The following is a 13,863-nucleotide window of genomic DNA, read 5'->3' on the forward strand; positions in this document are numbered from 1 at the left end:
GGTTTTAAGACGACAGCAACACGTCTTTATTCTTTATGTTTTATTTTTAACTTTAGTTTAACGATTTTAAAATATGAACCGTTTTTGCGGCTGTACTTTCAGTAGTTGCATTCCGCAAAGCGACAAATGCAATACGCTTAACTCTCACTTTGGCTTGACGTAGATAAATTCGTCTTTAACAGTTTCGCTTTGATGACGACATGAATGTGTTTTACACCATACGTATTGAAAGCAAACCATAGCCTTAAAATCAGAAAACGAGGTAAATTTTCCATAATTTATTGTCTGATGGGAATCGCTATGCATTCTTACTGCTTCGATTACGATAAAAATCCATCGTGCGTGCATCAATAAAGGAATTTTGTCAAAGATGTGAGAAACAGCTCAGACGCTGATAATGCTATCTTTCCACCACGCGCATGCTCAAAATAGTTTATTCATTTGCACACATGCCCATGAGGAAGTATCTCTATCTGCCTTCATCGTCAAAATCGTGACCGGCGACAGATATGTTATCGTGCCGCACGTTAAGGTAGTTCGCGCCTCGAAATGGAAGACTTTAATAAGCTTTTGCTCAAACTGGCAGATCGTCTATGTAGCCAACACGAACACGGACTGTCTGATACCAGCTATCAAATACTATGAAAAATAGTGAAGAATGAGCTACAAAACTTTCCTCAAGCAAAACTACAACCATTCTCTTTCAAAATCAGAAGAAAAATCGGGGTCACTGTGCAAATTTGGTTCTACAGAAACGAATTTTCCCAATAAAATGACCTCCATCCCTGTGTTATTTCTATCTGAGAAAATAAACTTCCCGATTTTCACCAAACTAATCCGGTTAAAAGTTTATTTACTCTGTAAGCTTCAAAAAGAAGCCCAGGTTGCAGGCAAAAAGAACCCTGTAAAGTTTAAGAGTCCGAATATCTGACCTTTGTTCTCCTTTAAGTGTGCGCACGCAGTCAATCGATTTCTTCAGAGATAAAACTGACAAAACCCTGCCCCTTTAAGTCTCCCTCAGACTTAATTTGTCTTCATGATGTTAGGTATATATGCAACGAAGTATATAACCTTTACAAGATCAGTCTTGTACACGGATCCATCGCCCTAAGAAAATTAATTAATACTGATATACCAAAGGTAATGGGCAGGAAGGGTCAGGCTGTCAGATTATAGTCTATTCGCACCAAATGTTTGCTTAGGGCATGACATGAAATATCCACACGTGGTTCACCTCAAGCCACTGTGTATACTGCAAACGAGGCCAGCAAATTTCAAAGGGACAATATACATCTGAACCTGTTTAGATTGCCGAAGTAAAATGCGCAGTGGGCTTGCGCAGGCGGTTTTCTGGTGATAACAGGCGACCTCTAGAAAACATATTTAGGCTTCGCGATGTATATCAGATGTCGTTTAGAGAGTCGAGGTCCGACAAAATGTCACGTTTTTCTAATGTGTAGCATTAAGTGTGCACTCACTGACAAGAAAATATGATGTATAATACTTGTCTTCACTGATATACCTAAAAAGTGCTCACTGGCGATCAAGTGATACTTTTTATAGATATCGTCGTGACTCAGCCAGACATGCTAACAACTATAAGTCCACGATCAGATGGTGCAAATTTATATTAGACTGAATAAAATAAGATGGAGTGGGAAATTCGGGTTGTTTTTATTCCAAAATGTTACCTTCGTCCCCATCTTTTGTCAGAACAGCCCAACAAATAAGTGATCTTAAATTATTCATCAAATGTGGTAGACCTACATTTAACATTCAATAAATGATATGAGATATTAGCAAGGTATTTCGTCAGAACAATCATATGGAGTTTTCGTTGAAATGTCGTACACAGATGCAAGACGGGCAGAATAGGCTCCTTTCTATGGAATGACTGTAGTTCAAGGATTTGTTAGAGTTTACGATGGAAAATGAGTCACAATATTAACTTTGTCCTTTGAGTGATGCCAATACAAATCCATCGAAACAATGGGTTCAAAGCAAATAATCGTTTTTGTTGATTGCTGCGTAACATTATTTACCCACATAAGTAAACTTGTGGCGGCCATTTTGACTTCGCGAGATGCAGTATATCTTCTCAGAAAGCGAGATTCCTATTGCAAAAATTATCCTTATTCAAATGTTTGGTTGTTTTGTTGTTTTCTGCCCACAGGTGACGGCGTTTTGTAAAAGAACTGCGCATGTGTACCGTGCCCGGCTGCCATCGAGTCTGTAACGCCCAAAGGAGATAGTGCAGTTTTTTGCGTTAGACAAGTTTCGCCGACGAATCAAGAATACCAAAAAGAAGAAGGGAACACTTATTCAAGCTGACCTTTTAGTACAAACAAATCTCGTCTCATTGTTCTACAAAGGCCAACAGAAGAGGTTTGGTGACCAAGGAAACGCCTTTGTCGGTGCATGAAGCAAGCTTGGAAGGCTGCAGGTTTATTTGAGACAAATCTTTTGAAGCTTAGTGCTACTTTCAGATGCTGACAGAAAAATAAATAACGAACATATAAACCGAAAGTAAACGGTAAAAACCAATACCAAGAAGGGCTTAATACAGCATCGGTAAGGAAATCGCAAAACCAGATCGAGTAGAATTAAAATTGCATGAACATGAGTTGGTGTTATCGTTCCTTCGTCTGATTTCAAATTTTAATTACTTTTTCATTCATTTCCTTTTTGAAATTGTCTCATCAGGCAATTTCCTTCAGGGCGGAAGTAACCAGTTCGCGTTTTTTCTAATTTTCCTTTATCAGAGTTGACGATTTAAAAATGGAATCAGACGTCCCCTACACTGCGGTGCACCTCACAGAGGAAGCCGCTTTCTACATGAAAGCGTATGAGTATCACTTCACGGGACAAGAATCCCTTCTTGTCGATGGAAAAGCTGGTCAAAATCATGGCAACGAGGTAGCAGCGAGAGCAACTTCAGCGATACTTGATGGACAGATACCGGGAATGACAGAGAAAGAAGCCGGGGACGCTGACGACAGTAGTTTCGATAAACCTTTCTCTGCGGATAATTTGAGTAAGAGGGACTGTAGAACTACTGTTAACCAGAATGAGTTCGATAGTAGCGACCCAGAGCAGGCTGCAGTGTCTGATGACCGCCATGGATCGTTGCCGACGACCACAACCACCTCGAGACGTAGCAAGTTTATCGACGTAGTAACAGCATATAGACGGTTAAGAAATGCTTTAGTCGCCAATCCCGCCGAAATCAGCGACGGCAGATGTGACAAGAAATTTGACGACCTCAATCGTTTGGAGGAAATTAAAAAAATCGCCTCAAAGGTAAAGAAAACGCCAAATTTGAGCACTGCAAAATTGCAACAAAAGAAGGAGGCCATTGACAAAGGAGACTTTGCGACCAAAAGTATTACCATGGCAACAAATGAAAAAGCGGGATACCTTGATCGCCCACAAGTTACAAATCAGCAGGCGAGAGGACATTTTGAATCGAAAACTCATCCTAGACACAAACACGTTGCGAAGAAAAAGATGTCTGAAAACAAGTTTAAAAGTGGCGACGCTCTAGTGGTTATTGGCTCCCGGCAACATCCCTCCGTAACCAAGGCAACCATTCAGCCGTTTGAAAGGAAATCTTCACCTCACACATCGCTCGTTTTATCGGATCCCTTTGCTGTGAAACTTTTCGATGAAATGAAACAACCCGGAAGAAGACAGCGAATCGATGGTCCGATCAGTTCGACGCCGAGCCCGAGTGTGTGCCTAGCGCCATGCGGCATAGGCAATGACCGTAGAGTTGTTGGTGTGAATGACGAGTTTGGAGTTCATTTCAGCATGATGTTGGACAATAAAAGCTACAAGGATTGTGGAAAACGTTCAAGCAACGAAGAAACTAAGAGGTTTGGAAGGAAAATAAAACAAGCAACACATAAAGTGATACACTTGGTGATGTTCGTCTCCCGCCTATCGTTAGTCAGAATCGCACTACTTGGCAGGTTGCCGCCGAGCAGAGTATCGAAGTATCGAATGGGCGTGGCAGAGGCGGTCGGAAGAAAGCCGAAGTCGCTAAACCCAGAAGACCGGCGGTTGTCATCCCGAACGCAAATGATCTTGAAGCGGACAGTGAGAAAATCAAAAATTTGCGGTCAGTTGCACGCAAACAACACAATAGCCACGCCAAGAAGAGTTTGCCGAGAAACCCTAGGGGGAAAAGGCGAGAAAAGGTTGATTTGGTCGAGGAGCAGGAAAGGGAGGTAGATATTTCAGATAAAGTTCAAGAACAAATGCAGCGTCCCTGGCCCTGGGATCAGTGAATCAAGAGTTGAGAGGTCATCATGATGATGTTGACTTGATGAACCAATCATAACCTGCGAACCTTTGAATCATGACAGTTTGGTGTCAATAATATACAACTTTAATTTGAGAGAAGTTATTTCACAGGACGATGTGATTTCGTTTCTGCACTCATATATTTATAAACATTGCACGCACAATTATTCGTGTTTTGCCAGAGCTGGTACGGATACCAGCAATTCTAATCGCGTGCACAGGCGATACCATATCACCACGGCAACACTGAAGAAGACTGGGTGAACACATTTTTAAAATCAACACGACCCTAGGGGTCCACTTGCTTGATGGATGCTACATAGGGACCCCCCGAAAACACTCGTGCCAAAATAGCTCTGCCTAGACCTTGGACACTTAGTAAACAATACAAATGTTTATGATAAATAATACGACTGACGTACACAGCTACCCAAACGGTCACAAGCAACATGTATGTCACTCGATGAAAGTGCATTATAACGTTCGAGAAGTTACACCCCTGGCATCAATACTTCAGCACAACCGTACATTGCTATTAAGGTTTTGAGATGAGGAATTCTAATGCTTTGACATTAAAGTCCGTTGACCCCTGGAGTGTTTGCTTGATGTGAATATATCTCTGCGCCTTACACAATGGTCTTCGTCAAGTCGACAAAGCGAAATGGGATCGTGATATTACCACAACAACTACACAATGCGACTGTGTGATTCGTGACAATCGAGAAAAATGAAGACTCGCCCACGCTCTGAAGGCCTCGGGTGTCAGAAAGACTCATGAGTCGATAATGAATTATCAAAACACAAAATCGAGTTCTATATCAAAGCTACGAAAAAAGCGTCATATCGAAGACCCAATCGTATGTCACAAGTATAGAATCTGTACTGCACTCCATATACATGGTGTGAAAATCTGGTTGCATTTCAGTTTACACGACCTCAAGCTCCAAACTGTATGCGTTGACATCTTCGAGGCTTATCATCGTTCTTGGATCATCCGATCACGTGACAAGCCTTCTGAGGAGAATAGAAGAAGAACATTAATGCGAGACTATGGTCAAGGGAAGATATACACCGAGAACGTATCGCAAAGAAAACTGATCGACCCGCTTGGAAGTGAGGAGAGGAGAACTGAAGCGTGCAACACAACAACAACTATATATATATATATATATATATATATATATATATATATATATATATATATATATATATATATATATATATATATATATATATATATATAATATATACATATACATATATATATATATATATATATATATATATATATAATATATATATATAATATATATATATATATATATATATATATATATATAAAATATATATATATAATATTATATATATATATATATATATATATATATATACAGACATACAAAAATACATACATACTAGGTCAGTTGTCATTGGTATGCATTTACATCCTGATGGTAGCAGTGACGAATAAACTGACATTCACTAAAGCTGTCACTTCTTCCGGCAATGTAACAAATACGAACTTGAAATTGTGTCGTTTGACGGACAAAAATAGGGGATTATATATTCTCGACTATTCTCTTCTTCTTGAAACTACATAGAGTGTCCCGGTTGCATGCTGGTAACAGTGCCTTTGAACTTGTAATGTGTATAAAATGATATGTTTTAATACTGAAAATTGTATATTATCTTATATGACTTTTCGATTGATATTTTATCTCTTACTCTCACTGATACTTGAAGATCAAAATTGTAATTTATAGTGATTTGGTGCAACTAATGCTATGCGTTTTATCTCAGAATTTTCTCAGTCCATAAGGCAATACTTCATATCATCAATTACACAAAATTCCTTTACTAGATTAGGCACGATTTCTCGTAACAAAACAAATAATTCGCCAACATGTTTACTTGATGAACTTTATCACATTCACGGGCAGCGTTCTATTTACAAACAGTCATTTTATTAACATATCAAAAAGACTAGTATTATTGAAATTTACTCTTGTCCAATCGCTGTGTACTTTTTACCAAATGTTCTTCTACATTTTTGCCCGTTTGTTATTTGTTTTCTCTTTTCTGACACGTGAGATCGTTTGTAACCCACTTCTTGCTAGATATTCCCTCACTGTTTTGGACCAGAGTATCGCGCATGCCCACCGTAACCAAGGACTGTGTCACTTTCAGTCACTAGTTTTTCCCCATTCCTTTTAATCGTTTGCTCATTTTGTTATAGGATAACCCTCTTTGTTTGATAAGGAAAATCTGAGAAATATTTACATGTATTAGTGGTATAAAGTTTACACATTGACACTATGAGAGCAACGTGGAAAAAGGACAACAGACCGTACGCACAAATGGTTAGAACAATTGTGATCTGTATTTATGCATAAATAATCGCCAAGTGAACACTCAGTGTGCCAGTCTATATATGCAGTACAAATCTGCATCTTATTCATGGCTTTGTTTTACGTATGATGAGTGAAATCACCATCTTTTTCTTCCACAATAGTGTGAAGACAGTCGCGATTTGATAGTAAATATTCATATTGTCTACTTTCTGTTGCTGTCCAAGAAAAGAGGCAGTTTACAAATCGACCAGTTTTTGACAATACACCTACAGTATTACATGTATATTAATAAAATCTTCTACACGTAAACATTAGAAGTCTCCCTCGCTCTTCAAATTTAAACGCACAAGATGTACTTGTTCCCATAACGACTTGCGATGATGCCTATACTTTGTCAATGATTATAGTGAAACTCGTGAAAAGAACTAAAATTGACTTCTTTTCAAATTAACCATGGTAAATAGACCACTTAGAGACAACAGCAAAAGATCAACAGTGATATCTTCATTAGCTCGGAGATTGCAAAGATCGTCTGTCTCTGTCTGTTTAGCCTCTACGATGCTTCAAAAATGAAAATGCGTTTCCCAGGGCGAACCAACAGTTCTGACCAAAATTTATTCGTCAAGTGACAATCATAAAACAAATAGAGAATTTTATTCTGAGAAAGATAAAAGATACAATGTAGAACAGGAACATTATTTTATGCAAAATGAAATCCATGAAAATAACATGGCTACGTCCACATTACGTCACAAATTTGAAGCTTATACACTGCTTGTTGTATTACGCTCATAATTAAGAAGGGGTAATGTATTTTTTTCCTGAAAAGTGGCGTGAATTATCACCGAATCTGTTTGTCACATGAAATGCCCGCTATCAACAGAAGTGTACACGTACAAAATGAAAGTTTACGAAATGTACTTCAAATTTTAAGTTACATCAGGGTTATGATCATGCACAGCTTTTAGTCAATTCTCGCTACCTTAAGTAGCGTTTGTCTTGTAAGCGGGAACAAACTACTTGAAATTGAAATGCATTGTGGGTAAAACGTCGACTTCTTACACAGGAAAGTTTGAGATATTGATCTCATGAACACTTTTAACACAAATGTTATCTCTGTCATGTCAAAAAGTTCTGTTTGCTAGTGAAACTAGCTAACCTCTTTCATCTTTTCATCTTTTTAGGCATTTCTGGCATTAAATTATTGTATAACCTAAAACTTTAAATTTGCTTCTCAGGCTGTAATCTTATTCGTGTTACGTGCAGCAGTCCACTAAATTGAAGATACGGTCGACTGCCTGAGACTTTTATGACTCACTTAGGTGGTAAAATCGAGAATTATTACTGTAAAAGATTCCAATGAATAACCCGAACACTTCAATGTATTATTCTTTCAATTGCAAGGGCATATACTGTAAGATACACAAGGTTTGACCTCCTTTGTGTCACGTATTCTACTCCCTATGATGCATTGTTGCCGTTTGTCCTTTGGTTTATAGCCTGTATCATTATACAGCGTTGTTGCCTGCATGTTCATGGCGGTATGTAATCGAGGTTTTGTACAATAAGTTTCCTTCAAACAGCTAGATTCTTACATGAGTGCCAAGAAAAATAAAAAGTTTGTTTCTCATTCTCGCGCGCGTCAATTCAGACCCGCTGCGTCAAATTTTTTTTCTGTTCGTGGGGAAATAAAATTTAAAATGGGAAAAAAAATAAACCCCAAAAATATGCGACGATAGTGCACAACACATGTGCTGTATAAAATAGAACTGTAATGAAAATAATTGATCCTGATATTCCATTCAAAACTGTAAAAATATGTCACTGTTATATCAAGCGGTCAAACTGTGCATTGCTGCACTAAAAGCCACCCGCAGAACTGTTGCTATACAAAATACTAAAGCGACATGCACCGCTGTGCATTTATCTCTGCGATCATTCCTATGTTGTTTTCATGTTTTTTACGCGTTCTTGTTGGTTGAAGAACACAAAAAATGAGAGAGAAAAAAAAACCGTCACCGCATCATTTTGCAATATGTCTAGGCCTTAGAACAAGTTTGTAAGTGGTTTTGATTGATGACGTGCTTTTCAATATTCCTGTTCTATTTTTTTGCCCAGTGATAAATTTGTCAATACAACTTGCATGTTTGTAATTTCTAATGTTATTTTTGAAAAATGATTCTAAATTTTGCTCGGTGTAGGATATAATTGTCTCCAGTTACATTACAGAATACACTTAACTTGATTGGAATTAATTTGGGATAATTGGAAGGTGAAGTCATGTCGATTTAATCTACAAATGTAAGTTCATCTGCTTTTCTTTTTACGTTACACACTTGTTTTTATGAGTAATTTGTAATATTACAACATTCAGCTATACGGCATCTAACACTTTTAAAAAATTTGAAAAATATGAAATCCAATCATCCCAAATTAGTTCCAATCGTGTTCTATGCATTGTAGAGGTGAAACAAGTACTTTGCATTTCAATATACACTCGGGAGAAAAATAACAACTTTTACTTTTCTTGAAAACATTATATATTGTCAATAGTTACCCTTTCGATTCTCAATATTCACACCATCAAAGCGCCATCGTGGTTACACATTCTCAAAAACAGTGATCAGTCAAAACGGTCAATAAGATTATTTGAAATAAAAATAACTTCGTAATCTTTATGTCCATATCTAAGTGGGTTTTTCGACATGACGATTCTTAATATTAATTAAGTTGTCAAAAACACATGGATGAATGATCGTTAGTGTAACTGGTTTTGAAAGATACAACTTTAAAATCTACGTTAATACAACACTGAATCTTCTTACAAAGATTACAGACTTGGCTGATTCCCACACTCAGCTGAAAAACTCCAAGTTACAACGGACTGTGGTTTTTATATCTAGTATGTGATATCTATTTTCTTTTCATCTTTGTCGCAGCAAGGACAAATCAGTAACAAGTCTAGAGTGAAAGCTTTGAGTAGCATGATTGATAAGTACAAACCAACGCTGTTATCTTGCTTTTTTGTAATGACGTCATTGCTGTCCTTGAAGTCGCCATAGCACAATACTTAGCGTTATATGGTGTCCGGCATTTCCGACCAAGAGTCAGATATCATATTTAAATTCGAAGCATCCGTAATGTAAAATTTCATGACCAATATCTCCTCACGTTTCCAAGTGCTCTGTGTGAAAAGCTTACGTAGGATACGAGCCAAACGTCAGTGACATGCTTTGTAAACTGTAAAAAGCATCTTTGAAAAGACCCTTTGTCGCAATATTTTGTCACATAAAATGTTGACATGCGTCCTTTAGATATGTAATCGTCCTTCAGTTTTGCCTGAGTCCTGGAAATAAACGATGTGGAATTTAAGTTGTGGGCGTAGTGCTTACAGACCCATTCTTTGCTCAGGAGAGTAGATACTTATGATAAGTCTGACGTCCATGAGTGTCCGACTTGAATGACATCTTTGAAACGATTCGTTGTGCGGCGATACTTTGTCTCACAATCTATCGACATGTCATTTGTAGGGATATAAACGTCCTTCAGTTTTAACTGAGTCGCGAGAATAAACGATGTTGTACAAATGGAGGTTCAGAGACCCTTTCCTGGTGCGTGGAGAATATACACAAATTTCAACCATGTTGGATTACTGCGACTGCGCAGAGAATCAGAGACACCATCTAATTTAGATAATTATCAAGTTCACGAGATCTCCTGCGTCGTGTTAAAGACGCAATAGCTGTAACTTTTGGTAAATCTCTCATTATTTTTGTTCTATGAAACATTTTTGTAGTGTTTTTCTTCCTTTAGAATGCTGAACGTTGAGTATCAGTTTAACAGTGCCATATTTTCTCATTTGTTCGACAAGTCGAATTAATCTGTCAACGGTAACATTAGGCATTGTCATTACACACATGCAGGCTGTGTTGGCCAGTCGCATATTTGGCATTTCTACCTACATAATTTCGGAGTAGGAAAAGGAACATTTTACAAACAGCACAAAAAACACGAAAAATACTATATAAATACTATAAAAATATGATTATACATCACAAATACATAAAATGACGAAACGAATCAGTTGATCTTTTGGAACAAAAAAATGTACAATTTCTATGTCTCAGTAATCTGGTTATGTTCTACCGACTCATTGCGTAACGGAAGGTCATATGTCTTCTAGTCTCGGGTATAAGCGTGACCGTCAGTTCTATAGTGTCAAAATTACATGAATGGCATGCAAAGTCTTTTGGCCATTCTATCAAATACGTGTCATAAACCTAAACAGCCAATATTTTGAAATACATGTTTAAAGTTTTCTGAAGATGGGTTGGAGTTTTTGTGTTTCTCCTAGGAAAGAGAGTTTTCGTTCAGTCATTCAGTATCGTTCACATTTAGAGTGAAACAACCGATGATTAACAAATCAAAACAGGGCGCCTATTCGTGCAAAGGTTTGCTCCAGAACTGTACTTGGATATATTGCAAAATTAAAATATTCCTAGATTCGAATAAAAATATCGTATAATTGAGATTACCTTGTTCGTGCTTTTATTTCTGTTTTCATAATATTGGTCTCGTACACATTTCGGTATCGGAGAAACAAAGCACCTCATTTGGAATTCAAAATGGCGTCTATACTCTGTTTGCTCTGAGGGTGATTTTGACAAAAACTTGACGGTGATAATTTTGTTTACTTCACATACTTTTTGATGGATCAACAAAACAGCAATGGATCCTAAAGACAGGATAGTCCTAGCAAACGCCTATCCCCCGAGGCGCATCACAGTATGAATTTGACAGTCCTGCATCAATTTTAGCTTGAAATGTACCCTTTTACTAATTTTTATTTGGATAATTAATTTACAAAGAAGAGAGTCCGTAGATGAAACATATTTCAAAACATTTTTTTTACATTGTAAAGAGTGAATTTGTTCGTAACATTTTATGGTCCAATTTTACAAAGTTTATCTCATATCTTCAACACGGATGTCCAGTTTCCCTTCCTTTTTTCAACATAGTATTCAGAGTTTTGTGAATTCTGTACAATTCAGTAAAATTTTTATAAATTTAGGAATTTATTTGCTACATCTCGCAACAGAAATGTCTTTGCTACCTGAGTTTAAGAAAATTCACCAAAGGCGAGCCTCCGTTCGGGTAACACTCAGTGCCACCACAAATGTTACCGCCACAATTTTACCGCCACACGAGCCGTGTGTAAACGTCAAAGATATTGTCGAGTGGTGTAGGCTTACATAAATCAAATGCTACCCGTTTAATTCCTTAGTGCCGGTGTTTATAACACGTGTTCTACGGTTCAAGGTTTTCCATGAAATCTAAGAAATTATGACGATTTTTCTCGAAAGTTGACAATACAGCACAATTTATATCAATGATCTGAACGCACTTTTGTAAACGATCACCGTGCAGAGCAGCGTTTCTCACGACAAGGAGAATGCCACAGTCCCTCCATTTTGTACTTAGAATGGACCCCTAGAAATTTTCACTCATGAAAACCGACACCCTCGGGGTGCAATTCCAGCGATATCTTATCTTAATGTAAGTGATTTTCTGCACGGAAATTACTAGGTAGTGCCAACGCCTTCGCACTTTGTCAAAGCGAACCGTTTATGCGATTTCGAAAATTAATCTTGTAAACTTTTTACCCATTTCACCGTATCCTAATGTATCCAAGTCGTCTTTATTTCCTCAAGGCATTTTCAACTGTCATTGGAAACGGTATCACAAAAATATTTTCAACCGATAGTCTTTAAAAGCATTAGCAATGACAGCGTCAACTGTGTAAAGATTTACGTCCCATGTCAAATTTTATTTTGATTGCATGTTCGTTAGTCAAGGTTAATAGCTCAGCTGTTCGATACTTCAAGAAAAGTCTCATGAAAGGTCAAACCACTACCTAGCCTCGTTCCAGGCCTGACTGACGGACGTTTTTTTTTTGAAACACTAGGCACCTTACTGACCTCGATTAAAACTCTTTTTACAGTGACATTTGATGTAACTTACATTTTTTCCGGTCATTCCGCATTTTAATAGGCTTACTCTTTTTATCTCGAAACACTTTAGGGGGAAATAAGAGAAACTATATTTTGTGTGACGAAACAAAAATAATTTCAAGTTACAGCGATTGACCATTTGCTTCTGTTTCTACTTGCCGGTAATGAAATGGTTCACATTTGGATTAAAATACCAAAGATATAAAAATGCATAACAATTAAAGCCGTTTAAAGGTCGAAGGTAAAAATACACAAATCTCTATTTCAGGCCTCAGGATGAGAACTCAACAAGCGTGTATACTATATCTGAGTATAGCAGTTTGCCAGCTCTATGCGCATGAGCAGTAGCTTCCTTTGATCAAGATAAGAGCGCCTGCAAGCATGAGTTAATTGCCCGCATTGTCTGTTCTTTGCTTCTTTCCGTGAATTGACTAAAAGACCTTAGAAAAATCGGCTCGCATTCAGTTTGCCGAACCATCATAATAAATAACTTCACTTTTATAAAACTCGTGTCTTCGTGTTCTACTTAATATTCTTCGTCTTTTGGTCACCAAAACTAAACGTCTAAAGATAAAATGCAGATTTTAATGCGCGGAATTTATTGGTGTTCAGAAAAAATTCAAAATGAAGAAATTCGAGCACACGCAGTAATGATCTAAACCTAAAACATCGAGATTCTCGGGAAGAGGGATACTGCACGACCTGAGTTTAATTGTTAGGGTATTGAGCAATTGAAAGACCTGAAATTTTGCTCAAATTTTCCCCAAGCAAACTCTCAACCACTCTCTTTCAAAATTGAGAATAAAAATGGGGGGGACGACCCAACTTTTAATACTAGAAAAACAAATTATCCAATATTGCCCAATTTTTTCAAAATGGCCGCTATCCCTGTGATACTATATGTAAAGGGAAAATGCATTCCCGATTTCCATAAAAAGCCGAAGAAAACTGTATTTTCTCAATCAGCTTAAAATCAGCCCCGCAAATGGTTGACAAAAATGCATTGGAGAAATTTCACAGTCCGAGTTTCTGTCCCCGAGGCGCATATTTCCTTAATGCAAAATACATACAGCATCAAAAGTATTCAAGTTGTCATTAGGAGCAAAACGAAAAGTGACTCGACTAAATATACACTTTAGATTCGTACGTGTTATTGCTCGAGAAAATACAATCGGCTTTGGTTGTGATATATTTAT

At 37.5% G+C, this 13,863-nt stretch overlaps 1 protein-coding gene across 1 annotated transcript; it reads left to right on the plus strand.

Moving 5' to 3' along the window:
• Positions 1–2,274: 2,274 nt before the first annotated feature.
• Positions 2,275–5,422, plus strand: LOC139148636 (uncharacterized). Its single transcript, XM_070720132.1, has 2 exons — positions 2,275–2,571; positions 2,763–5,422. Exon 2 carries the CDS (start codon positions 2,779–2,781, stop codon positions 4,231–4,233), a length of 1,455 nt encoding a protein of 484 aa, XP_070576233.1. The 5' UTR covers positions 2,275–2,571; positions 2,763–2,778; the 3' UTR covers positions 4,234–5,422.
• Positions 5,423–13,863: the final 8,441 nt, after the last annotated feature.

The sequence above is a fragment of the Ptychodera flava genome, chromosome 2 (assembly GCF_041260155.1).
Source record: "Ptychodera flava strain L36383 chromosome 2, AS_Pfla_20210202, whole genome shotgun sequence".
Taxonomy (NCBI): domain Eukaryota; kingdom Metazoa; phylum Hemichordata; class Enteropneusta; family Ptychoderidae; genus Ptychodera; species Ptychodera flava.